The 13,514-nt window shown below is 40.5% G+C and overlaps 1 protein-coding gene across 2 annotated transcripts in view; it reads right to left on the bottom strand.

Moving 5' to 3' along the window:
* Nucleotides 1-7,824, bottom strand: part of eif3ea (eukaryotic translation initiation factor 3, subunit E, a) — a 53,221-nt gene extending 45,397 nt beyond the window's left edge. Inside the window, exons 1-5 of one of the 2 annotated variants that reach the window (XM_022216305.2) lie at nt 7,687-7,824; nt 4,136-4,253; nt 3,760-3,877; nt 1,877-1,919; nt 741-845 (exon numbers count right to left, since the gene is read on the bottom strand). In XM_022216305.2, coding sequence (XP_022071997.1) covers nt 741-845; nt 1,877-1,919; nt 3,760-3,877; nt 4,136-4,253; nt 7,687-7,776 — 474 coding nt within the window. In that variant the 5' untranslated portion in view covers nt 7,777-7,824. The remainder of the gene's footprint in view (nt 1-740; nt 846-1,876; nt 1,920-3,759; nt 3,878-4,135; nt 4,254-7,686) is intronic. The other variant, XM_022216306.2, reaches the window with a different exon arrangement.
* Nucleotides 7,825-13,514: the final 5,690 nt, after the last annotated feature.

Below are 13,514 nucleotides of genomic sequence, written 5' to 3'. Positions count from 1 at the left end.
CCTGATTTTAAAACATTCACATAAAATCTACTTCATCAAAATCTTTGCATTGCATAAATTTGTCCTTGTCCTCCAGCTCATCTTTTCAAGTGAAGGACAGGAAGAGTCTGAAGAAAGAAGCTACTAATAATGTACAGTTCATTTGGAAACCCCTCATCTACAACATTCACTCTTTCAGAAACACCTTGACCACATGGTTAAAAAAATAAACCTCCTGATGCTAACTAAGAGATGCCTTGCAAAACTTAAAAACATAAGCTCAGAAGTCGTGACGAGGGACTCTCTGGCCACAGCACTCAAATCAATAAGCTATCTACTGAGGCCCGCCTCGTGAGAAGACTACAGACAGATTATGCAGTCCGCTACTGATCACTTGGCCCAGTAAAAGATCCTATTCAAGTCCGAGAGCAGCAGTCTCCTCCTAATACAGAAGACGTGCAAGGAATTGAATAGGCAATGACGTAAGCTTTTCACATTCAATTACTTCTAAGTGTTCTTTTCCCTCCAATGCAAGCACAAACCTTTTGAGGAATTACAGCAATCTGGCAAACATAATGTAATGTTCAATTTTAACATGTCTGAGAAATGCCTTAAGCTAGTATATAAATGAGGATAGTAAAATACTACTCACACACTCTTAAGGGAGGTGAGTGGTCCCGTTACAAGAAAGTATATGTGTCGGTATAAACGGAATTGCGACTGCATTAAATGTGTAAAAAAAAAAAAAGTTGAAAGCTTACCAAGACACGGAAGAAGTAGAGGTATTCTGCAGCCCCAGAGTAGTTTCCACACTCGTACTGGAACTTGGCATATCTGTACAGTGTGTCTAAGTACTCCTGACGAAACTTCAAGAGAAATACAGTACGAAAGTATCAATATCACAAACAAAGAAAATGGGAATCATTGTCAGACCAAGTCAAACAATACTTGACCATATTTTCAGTTCTAACATTGTGCTTGTGCAGTAATTTTATGCAGCTGTGGTCCTTATGGAAATTCTGGTTTTGTGTCCTATCAGTGTTTCAGAATTGTATTTTAAATCATCAGGAAAAAACAACCTCTTTCGCAAATCTAATCTGAATTTATTATTTATTCGTAGCAGTAACATAACTTCCCTGCTGTGGTGGCTCACCACTGCTAAATGAATGTAGAATAAACACTGCTATATTATATCGGCGGAATTTTGCCATGAATGGAAAGGGAATATTTAACTTTTGTAACAAATCTGCCAAGATGTGGTCATCTGAAGTGATTTAGAAATACATACCTACGTGTATATATATATATATATATATATATATATATATATAAAATGTATATATAGGGCTATCATTTCAAGCCCACTTGTCCTCCTATATTTAACTGTCCTTCCTGACGTCCATTATCTCAGAGCAGTGTGCACTGACATAGAGCTATTGACCAAGATTCAGTACAACCGTGACAGCCAGTGGGCACGTTGGGCCGCCTAAGCCTTTCCCACACCATGCGGAGGGGCCCTGGGCTTGGACTGCGTGGAGGTACACTGAGGACAGCATGCAGGTCAGCAGGATACCGGAGTGGGAGGAGACCGATGGAGGGGAGGGTAAGAAGCCAAACATCACGGTAAATATAGAACCTCCGGCATTCTTGCGGCTCAATCCACGAGTCCCGAGCTACTCCATTTATTCTTAACAATTCACCACAGAATGTAAATGTCCACAGAATTTGTGCAAGCCATACAAACACCGAAAATGAGTTAAGGGTTTTGGGAAGTAATTCTGTATTTCCCTGCTCGGCCGGTCCCTCCCACTTTCTCCCTAAAACAACCATGGGTTCACACAAGAGCCATGGGAAATGCAGTGAAGAAGTGAGATGTCAGCAAATCAGGCCAACTTACGTTATGTTTTTCTGCCAAATAGTCGAAGAGCATTCGTCCATCTCTGAAAAAAAGCAAGAAAGTTCCTGTAGTTAGAGGCCATTTAAATTGAGCTGCTGTTTGGCTGACACGCTGGCATTTATAGCTAATTCAGGTATATTTTTCCACTTCTGGTCTAAATCAAGAATCATACACAAATGAAGACGATTTCACTTTTCAAACAGTGTGATGGGCTGTTTATTACATTTGGTTTGGCCACTATAAATCAATGTTAGCCATGTCTAACAAATGACATCTGGTGAATACAGTGAATACTGATTTCTCAGCACAGCATCTCTGTCTCTATGGGTTTCTCAAAATAAAGGAATGCACTGGCTCTTCTACACGGTTGTGTCTCAAACACATTTTACAACTTGCCTGTGACATAAAATCTATTTGTGTGGTCACCACAGTGAAACTATGTGTGTTCCTGGGATAAGTTCACTTTTACAATGGGAATGAATGAGAGTGCATTTGCTGGCATATATGTAATGTGTGCTAAATGAACTTAATTTAGGCTGAGGCAGGATTCTTCACTGCTTCAAGACAGGTTGCCTCTGCTTGGAGGTTAAAAATGGATGGTTTCTATAAGCTCCTGGGTGACTTCCCTGTAGTGTGGAATGTCAGCCTGCTGTGCATTGCAGGAACACTGATCCTGGAAATTTATCACAGCCACAAGCCACTGCACATGTACATTCTCTCACAGGATAATTATTTGAGCAATGTCTTAGAAGTAATACAAAATATCTAATAGTTTGTTTTTCACTTCTTCTCAGGTTTAGATGACAGTCCATGATTAACAAGTCATGAAGTCATCAGCAGCATGCTGACTGACAAATCCCAAAAGGAGGCTTTATTGCTTTAACAAGTCGACACAAATGAAAACATAAATCACAGGAAACAGTGATCACAATCCACAAAGTGTGGCTGAAAGTGACAAGATTGTCTACAGATATGGTAAAAACTAGGGCTGGACCCAAATATTCATTCGCTACGGCGGTATCCAGATATTAATTTTGGTATCCGAATATTGAAATGATGAAATGCTAATTTCCAGCACTGCATGATCCACTAATACAGACATTATGTTAAAAAAAAAGCAGCAGTACAAAGCATGATTTAGACTATAATGGTAGTAAAACTGTTGCATGTCCTTTGGCTTGAGAGACAATACCTCAGTGACTCCAGTTGATTTTCTATTGTTTTACACATCTAGTAGTATGAAGAAAAAAAATATGCATAACTTAACATAGACACAAGATTCCCTGTCTAAAATGAGGATTTACATGCTGACAGCAAACTAACAATTATGTAGAGAAGCTCTTTAATCAGGCTTCATATCTCACCTAACAGTTCGTACTAATCTCTGGCTTAAATAAACAAATGTTTGCAAGCCATGCACGAACTGAAAAGAGATAAAAATGGAAAATGGTTTTGATTAAATGTACCCTCCCTCGCCAAGAGTCAAAGGAAAGGATAAATACTGAATATGACCAAACTATTTTAATCCCTGTAGACGACAAAACAGCCTTAATAAAGTTAACCACAACATCAAGCGGCTGTCTTTTTATAACTTTTGCGTTTTTGCCTACTTCGCTCAGCAAAAAGCTCTGAAAAGGTTAAATACATTTTTTTTTATTCAAAGTGCAGCTCCATGGACTCTACAAAATCCTTTGTAATGCTGCTGTGCCATCTACTGTTTCAAATAACAGGTTTTACTAATATTCAAATCATGGCAGTAGGATCAGCTATAAATTTCACAACCTCACTAAAGGCACATCATGTCTTGCATTAAATCAGTTTTAGGATAATGATTAAATAAGGAGGAAAGATAAGAATTGTAATTAGAAAATGAGAGGCTTTACCTGGTAGACTGCATCTGCCTTGTTGTCTCTGGGTCCTCAAACATTTTCACAATGGGTTCGGTCTCAGACTGGAGCTGCTTTAGCTGGGCCACGACCTCTGTCCTCTTCTCCCTCAGAGCTGACACAGGGAGGATAAAGGAAGCCATTAGCTACAGCAACACCATAAACCCACATGTACATGGTCTGTGCCCCAGTAGTGAAAATGCTGTAAAACAAAGTTTACTGCAAAATCAATTCTGAATGGACTAAGTGTGATGTAGCACAGTAGGTCTTTATGATGTCTATCAAGAAATATTAATATATGAATGGTTTTGTGTGTGCTAGCTCTGGAGAAATCAGAACGAGCTTTGTGTATTCACCCAAAGCCATTACTTACTATGGGGAATCTCCTTCTCAGAGTAGAGGCTTCTGTACACATCCATGGCGAAGTCCACCATGTTTGTGTCACTGAGAAGGTCCAATTTTCCATGAAGGAGCTCCTGCTCATTGTAGATCTAAAAACAAAGCAAATACAAGAAGCAAGAGCAGAGGGAATGTTTATGTTCATTACTATCTAACCAGGAAGTTTTGACTACAAAGTCAAAACTACAAAGGCTGATAGATTTTGTTACCTCTGCCAGGAGGTAATGTAATCACCGGAGTTTGTCTGTCTGTGTGTGTGTGTGTGTGTGTGTGTGTGTGTGTGTGTGTGTGTGTGTGTGTGTGTGTGTGTGTGTGTGTGTGTGTGTGTGTCTGTTTGTCTGTTAACAGCATAACTCAAAAAGTCATGGACGGATTTTCACCAAATTTGTACAGGATGTCCGGAAGAGCAAAAGTAACAATCGATTAGATTTTGGAGGTGATCCGGATCACCGTCTGGATCCAGGATTTTTTTGAAGGTCGAAGGACAATCGCGAGAGATGGCCGTCAGGAACGAAGCGGCGAAGACGCGTACGGTACCGTCACGTGCGCGCGCGCGCAACGCTACCGTTACGTGCGTGCGGCGGCGCCGCCGTCAAAACACTGCTATTACACTGTACATGAATGTTATGTTTTGTGCACAAAGATCCCGGGCGACGGCCGAATGCCGCGCGGCTGGTTCGGGCTGCCCCAGCGAGTCGGAACCGACGCAACGAAGCGGCGGCGACGCGTACGGTACCGTCACCGTCACACGCGCGCGCAACGCTACCGTTATGTGCGTGCGTCAAAACACTGTGCTGTTACACTGTACATGCATGTTATGCTTTGTGCACAAACTGTTAAAACTACATTAAATCCGTCCATTACGTTTTGGGTTATGCTGTTAACAGACAAACAGACAAACAAACAGACAAACAAACTCCGAATGGTCATCTGTACAAATGAGCCATGGCCTGGCGGAGGTCTGCACTCTCCGAGTGCTTTTCTAGTTTTAATTGTTTTCTGCGTTGTAAATTAAGACTGGGGGCTGCACAGTGGGTAGTGGTTAGCACTTTCGCCTTGCAGCGAGAAGATCCCCGTTTTTTTCCCCCGGCCTGAGCCCGGGATCTGCATGGAGTTTGCATGTTCTCCCTGTGCATGCGTGGGTTTTCTCCGGGTACTCCGGCTTCCTCCCACAGTCCAAAAATATGCTGTGGTTAATTGATTACTCTAAATTGCCCATAGGTGTGAATGTGAGTGTGATTGTTTGTCTGTATATGAAGCCCTGCGACAGACTGGCGGCCTGTCCAGGTTGTCCCCTGCCTTCGCCCGAGTCAGCTGGGATAGGCTCCAGCACCCCCCCCCCCCCCCGTGACCCTAGTGAGGATAAAGCGGGTATACAGAATGGATGGATGGAAAATGGATGGACAGATAACATCAAAACTATGAAAGAACACACATGGAATCAAGTTATGTTGCCTCTCCTTTGCCTTGACGACTCTTGGCATTGTCTCAATCAGCTTCATGAGGTCTAATTAAAGCAGAAATAAATAAAAGTCAATGAAATGTTTCACTGGTACTATACATACAAGTCATTCTGAAGCATGAAATTATTATTTTGGTGGTGAATATGGCACTTTGGTGAACAGAGATGAGTTTTTAGATTTTTAATTGATGCTAGGAGAGGAATAAATGCAAAGGCGCAGTATATTTGCCATTCCTTTTCCTCTCAGCATGAATTAGATGTCCTGTTGTGCCACTGCAATATAGCACCTGAGACACACTGAAGGTGTCATGGCTGTGATGTGTGAAAACTCATGATGTGGTAAGAACATGTGTCAATATTAAGGGAAAAGTATAAAAAAAAGTGTATGCATGTACACTGACAGTCATTAAAAACTTTGAGACCATATTTTACAACATAATTACCTCCGCCAGGAGGTTATGTAATCACCAGAGTTTGTTTGTCTGTCTGTCCGTGTGCGTGTCTGTTTACAGCATAACTCAAAAAGTCATGGACAGATTTTCACCAAATTTTTACAGGATGTCCGGAAGAGCAAGAGTAAGAATCGATTAGATTTTGGAGGTAATCCGAATCACCGCCAGGCCATCTCTCAATTGTCCTTCGACCTTCAAAAAATTCCTGGATCCAGACGGTGATTCGGATTACTTCCAAAATCTAATCGATTCTTACTCTTCCGGACATCCTGTAAAAATTTGGTGAAAATCCGTCCATGCCTTTTTGAGTTATGCTGTTAACAGACAAACACACACACACACACACACACACACACACACACACACACACACACACACACACACAGACGGACAGACAGACAGACAGACGGCATGGCGGAGGTATGCGCTCTCCGAGTGCTTTTCTAGTTTGCAATGTAATAATTGTTACAAGGCACAGCGTGTTCACTGGATAATGAATTTAGTTAATGTTTTCTATAACCTGACAATGACCTAATACCCAACTCCCGAACTACTAAAGGTTACGTGAAATGCCACGGCCTCCAAAAGCCAATAATTATTTTGTGCATGTAATAATATAAGTACAGTAGGCACAATGGTTATTGTATGGTTAAACCATACTGTGCCTACTGTACTTTTATCTATAACAACTTTTAATCTAACTTATGGAAACCTAATGGATGCTGCTGGCAGCTGCTACACGTAGATTAAAGATTTCAGACAACTGAAGAAGTACCGTACTCTGATGTTAGCTTTCTAAATTAACCTCGAGGCTACCCGGCACTAGGGGTTTTGCTAACGCTCCTGGCAGGACTCTGCTGGCCCCAGTTTTTGTGATAAGCGTTTGAATCTTGTTAATAAGTATTTTCAAGATATAAAGAACAATTTCTGAACTCTAGCCTGAATAACTGTTCCAACATTAGGCGTTTGATCTTCAATTTAAGCACTTTTTCTTTAGCTCGTTGCAGTTAGCATCGTATGAGAGCCCATTTGTGTGTTTCGTTGCCCCGTACATCCCCACCGGGCGGCAACTTCGTTGACATGCCGAATAGTAGTCTGTCTAGAAGCACCGCCCAACAACTACGTACAAACTGCTGTTCCCGGTTTATAAAACACACGCTCCTAAACTCATCTGAACATGTAAAGGCGTGAGCATGTGGGATAAGCAGTGCAAAGTTGAACACAAACAACGGTACAGCTTCCGGTGCGGTCTCAAATTGTAGACTCAACTAAACTCAAGATTAACTGATATGTTGCCACAAAACGTCCTGTCGCAAAATTTGATTGAAGCTTAGTTTGGATTTTACTGCATGCACTGATGTACTCGTTGGTCCGCAGGTTTTTCGTTCTGAACTCTCTATTACTTTCCATTATATCGCAAATTGACGCGCTTTTCTTTTGAGTGAAGTTGGGTATATTTCCGGGTAAGTGACGCTAACTTTTACATAGCGGCAAAAATGTGGCTAACTCCTCAGCGTGCATGGCTTTTAAAATTGATCGAAACCAATAAACTGTTGGTTAAAAATAACGAAAAACTGTAACGAAGCATTCCTCTCTTAATATATTTCATACCTCTTTGACAGACAGGAACTCCAGCAGAGGAAAAACGAGATGACGGTCTAAAAAGTGGGCAATTTTGGTGGTGAGGTCGTACTCCGCCATCTTTGCTCCGGGAGAAAGGAAGTAGATGTGCGATGCAGCTGTGTAGAGAGGAACCGACCAATCAGCGATGTCCTCTGTGTTGTCAATAAGAATGAACTGCAACAAAAAGAATTGTGATACTGATAGATAGATAGATAGATAGATAGATAGATAGATAGATAGATAGAAAACTTTTTTCTTCATTTATTTTTCTTTCTGACCTGTTGCATGAGCCCACACAAGTAATCCAATTTCTTTTCTTTTCAGTTATACATACATTCTTAAGTTGTTCAGTTTTGTTATCATTTTCTTAGTTTTCCCAAATGCCAAACACACTTTCAGTTACAGTCATGCATTTGCAGCGTGCAAGATTATGACCTGGTGTCCCCCCCCCCCCCCCCAATGATTAGTGAAATTTAATATGCATATATGGTTTTCATATTAGGATTGTAAAATTTGTGTAACATTGGTTTGTGATGTATACACAGTATAGATCAACAGATCAAAAATAACAATCCTAAACAATAATCAGCTGGGTCAAAAATAGGGCAGTCCCTAATATTTATTATGCATTAAGTGGTGTATTTCCTTTCATAGCATGTAAGTCAATATATAGCTCCCTGGTGTGGAGTAAGAGACTTGAGTTTCACAAACATTTTTACCCTTTTACTTACAATGTTGTTGCTCATGCATAAAAATGCCTGTTATTTTTTTGTGCTTCATTGGTTTCTCAGAAGGATGCATGGCTGTAAACTGCAAACTTTCAGAATTCCCATAATCACTTTATGTTGTTGATACAGTAAGACATTTAAAGAGGGGTCCAAGTGAACATTTTGTTGAAAGTGAAAACATGGGCTCTTCCCCAGACTCCAATATTTCTCCTAAAAGCCTGTGTATGACTTCTTTATGAGAATAAAATCCTTTGAGAGCAAATATATTCATGATGAACCACCATTTATGAGCCTGCTTAATTTGAATGAAAGCATCTGGATTATTTCTGATCATTAGACTTTTCCAAAAGGTTAGATTGTCTTCACTGTGCATCTGGACCATCCCTGTTTGTCCTCTTTCATTTCAGCAGCTGCCTCGTGTCAATCATGCCTGGCCAACAACAGCTAATATCAGCTACTAAATGGCCCATCTCTAATATGTTTCCCTACTACCTTGTTTTCTTGACAACTACATGGCGCTGTCTTGTATTCTCACACAATTCATCCCTTGTTAGCACTGGACTCTCTCTCTTCCACCCTCTCTAATCCTTCCCGCCTGACGGCAGGTAGAAATGAGTCATAAACAGACACCACTCACCATGGCCAGTTGCTGTTTTACTGGGTGCTTCTGACACAGTCGCCTCTCACTCTGTGGCAGTTTTTCGTCTGTTGAAACCTCTTTTGTGCCATCTGCTTCGTTTCAAGAAGGACTGTGCAATTTAAACAGAGGCCTTAACGCAATGATTCGGTCTGTTTGGCAAGTGTCACTTGGGAATTTGCTTCAATTACCAGTGGATCATTCGTAGATTTAAGCAACTATGGCTGCCACTGAGTTGGCCTCATGAGATGGCAAAACATACTTTCTGTATACTGGTTTTCTTCACTGGTTTTAACCAGTGTGAGCAGCCAGCAAGGCATTTTTTCTTGTCATTTTTTAATATTTCTTCCACTTTCATCTGTGCATTTCTGCAGTTGAATTGTTTAATTGTTAAATGTATTTTATTTAATCAGTGGAACCCTTGTTGCTGTTATACTTTTGAGAATAATTATAATATTTATATTTAAACCTGTTATTTCTGTTATTTCAGTGTACACCAATCAGTCACAACATTAAGCCACATACTTAATATTGTGTAGGTCCCCATCATGACTTATACTCTTGGTCGTGCTTTTTAAGTCATTCTGTTGAAGAGACCATGGGCATTGGGAAGGGCCATTGCTTTGAGGAGGGGTGCTTGGTCTGTAACTATGTTTAGGTGAGTGGAACATGTCAAAGTTACATCTCCATGAATGCCAGGACCCAAGGTTCCCTACCAGAACATTGTCGTAACAAGACAGTCAAAATTATTTTCTTTACCTGTCAGTAGTTTTAATGTTGTGACTGATCAGTTAATGCAGTATCTTACTTTTCTGGAAAAAATGTTAAAATTATGAACTCTACAAAACTATTAGGATTGGGTCACAAAATGGAAGGTGAGTATAATTTTCTTTCTGGTTGAAAGTAAAATCGTCAGACTTTCGTAATGGAGGAGTTAGGGTCATCAGTTAATATTTGTATTTCAGCCTTCCTTCGCAATTTATAATTGCAATTAGTTCAAATTCAGATACACAATTAAACTAGTTGTACCAGATGAATACTGTTAATAAACTATGCAATAGATTTATATACAATTAGCATTCTGACATGCTTTGGGAAGGGTTTTGTTGTCTACTAGACAATTTAAAGAAAACATTACTAGCCATAAAAATGGCCTTCCTTTTCTTTGTTCTCTCTCTTTTTTAAATAAATTGAAGCACATTGTTCAGACCTTCTCACAAACCTTCTAACTTCCATACAGTCTCTTACCAAGCACAAAAACCTCTATTTGTCCTTCCAGCCTTAATTTACTCCCAAATTATCAAAACCCAGTAACTGTTCCCCCATGAAACACAAGCATGTGCACTACATTGTTCATTTACAGTGCAATGTGAATTGTGTACTTGTGTTTTATGTGCAGGCAATAATACTTGTTATTACACAATATTGAATTAGGAAGCAGCGGGAAAGATCCTCAATGGTGCAGGCAAAGCCAGTAAGTATTCTCAGATACTACAAATACCACAAACTAAATCCAAAATGACAAGAAATTATGTATTTTAAACATTGAGTTGAAAGCCAGATTGCACTGGTTTCTCTTATTTCAACCAGCCACCCCCAAAAAGGTGCTTGGGAGGTAGTATTTTGGAAAAACACGTGAAGGGGAATTCTCTTTCCTTTTGTGTGATTCTGTTTCAGTTCTTTCCCAAAGCCACAGTAATGTTATTTTGCTGATAACATTAATCTCACCAAAATATGTTGACCTAGTTCATTCCATCCAGACTTTAGAGTCTTTTATGGCCGGACATGTAAGAATCAGAAGTGTTCTTAATTATAGTGCTTAATTATCATCTTTCTGTTGAACACTAAATCTCTACAAGCTTTTACATTTGCTTGCAGAAGACTCAAATGAAGTACAGTATATGTTCCAGAAATCAAACAATCCCAACCAAACAATAAGCCACTAAACACCAATAGAGCCTCAAATATGCACAATGCCATGTTTTTAAAAGGTTCAGTGCCAGCGTGCTCATCCATCGCAAAGAGGAAAGTGAAGCCAAACCCAATATTTGCCGGCAATATTTGACTCATCCTTCCTGCTACACAACGCACCCTGCCATATGCGACACGCCGTTCTCCGTCTTCTGCACGTCACTCTCCGGACTCTGTCAAGACATCTCCCCTGGATAACCTCCGTCACGTCCCCGCGCCTCAGACCCCCCTCCGATGATATTACCTGTTTCTCAGCTATCGCCACATTCCCCAACCAGCTCTGTCAGCTCTGCTCCTTTCCGTCTTCCATAACTCTGGACAATCAGGAAGCCATCTTCCCCTTCAACTTAGTTTAGTTTTATGTATTGTTTTAACTCGGCCTTCGGGTCGCCCTTTGTTTAGTCCTGTTTAGTTCTCCTCTCTGCGTTTTCCCTGCCTCCTTCTTTTATTAAGAGTTCTCTGTTTGTTTATTTTTATTCATTAAATCATTATAAATTCACCCTCCTGCCTGTGCCTGCTGCTTGGGTTCACACCACCCGCATTCGTGACACTATAGAGAACAGGTCATAGAAAACCAAACTGTTGTAAGTGTCTAAAGAAATTATTTTCTTTCCTGCCAAGAATGGCATGGGAAGGTAAATAATGTCTGTCCACTGAGATTGGAGCTGGGATGAAGAGATGTTTAGCTTAGCATAAAGAATGGAGACCGGGAAAATCAACTATCCTTGTTTCTTACACTTTTGTACAAACACAGAAGACTATCAACATGAATTTGCAGGAAGTCATTGCTTTAGGCAAAGAAATAATCTGTTAGATAACTTCTTGTAAACCTTCAATTTGATAGATTTTCATCTGTTTCCACAAATTTAACAAATGAGATACAAAATGAGCTAACTTTTAAGAGGATTTTCTTACGGTCAGACAGGCCTGTTTGCAAGCTAAGTAGTCAGCTGCTTGGCAGGGAACAGCTAGCTCAACATAGGGTGAAGGTCTCATATAGTGAAACTGTATCACCATTTTTAGTTTTGTGGTGATTAACTTTTTTTGTCTCTGTTAATGATTGACAGATCCAGCTGTCAATCACAAACACAGCTAGCTTGTCCTTCCTGAAGGAGGCTGGAACAGCTGCCATTTGTTGATTTTCATAGCAAAACAAAACTTTTTTAGGGCACCAGGCCACTATCTCGCAAAAATACATAAATCATAAATAAAGCTGTGGATCCAGACTATAAACTGCATCACTGCCAAAATCTAATCAGTTGGGCCTTGTATCATTTCTGACCTTCCCTGAAAACTTCATCCAAATCCTTTTGTCTGTTTTTGAGTAATGTTGCAAACAGACAAATGTATGCTGACCGTCACATACAGTGCCTTGTGAAAGTATTCGGCCCCCTTGAACTTTTCAACCCTTCGCCACATTTCAGGCTTCAAACAAAGATATAAAATTTTAATTTTTTGTCAAGAATCAACAACAATTGGGACACAATCGTGAAGTGGAATGAAATTTATTGGACATTTTATACTTTTTTAACAAATAAAAAACTGAAAAGTGGGGTGTGCAATATTATTCGGCCCCTTTACTTTCAGTGCAGCAAACTCACTCCAGAAGTTCAGTGAGGATCTCTGAATGATCCAATGTTGTCCTAAATGACTGATGATGATAAATAGAATCCACCTGTGTGTAATCAAGTCTCCGTATAAATGCACCTGCTCTGTGATAGTCTCAGGGTTCTGTTTAAAGTGCAGAGAGCATCATGAAGACCAAGGAACACACCAGGCAGGTCTGAGATACTGTTGTGGAGAAGTTTAAAGCCGGATTTGGATACAAAAAGATTTCCCAAGTTTTAAACATCTCAAGGAGCACTGTGCAAGCAATCATATTGAAATGGAAGGAGTATCAGACCACTGCAAATCTACCAAGACCCGGCCGTCCCTCTAAACTTTCACCTCCAACAAGGAGAAGACTGATCAGAGATGCAGCCAAGAGGCCCATGATCACTCTGGATGAACTGCAGAGATCTACAGCTGAGGTGGGAGAGTCTGTCCATAGGACAACAATCAGTCGTACACTGCACAAATCTGGCCTTTATGGAAGAGTGGCAAGAAGAAAGCCATTTCTCAAAGATATCCATAAAAAGTCTCATTTGAAGTTTGCCACAAGCCACCTGGGAGACACACCAAACATGTGGAAGAAGGTGCTCTGGTCAGATGAAACCAAAATCAAACTTTTTGGCCACAATGCAAAACGATATGTTTGGCGTAAAAGCAACACAGCGCATCACCCTGAACACACCATCCCCACTGTCAAACATGGTGGTGGCAGCCTCATGGTTTGGGCCTGCTTCTCTTCAGCAGGGACAGGGAAGATGGTTAAAATTGATGGGAAGATGAATGGAGCCAAATACAGGACCATTCTGGAAGAAAACCTGTTGGAGTCTGCAAAAGACCTGAGACTGGGACGGAGATTTATCTTCCAACAG

The sequence above is a fragment of the Acanthochromis polyacanthus genome, chromosome 12 (genome assembly GCF_021347895.1).
Source record: "Acanthochromis polyacanthus isolate Apoly-LR-REF ecotype Palm Island chromosome 12, KAUST_Apoly_ChrSc, whole genome shotgun sequence".
NCBI classification, from domain to species: domain Eukaryota; kingdom Metazoa; phylum Chordata; class Actinopteri; family Pomacentridae; genus Acanthochromis; species Acanthochromis polyacanthus.
Note: the sequence above shows the minus strand (reverse complement) of the source record. Positions and strands in the feature narration are given on the sequence as shown.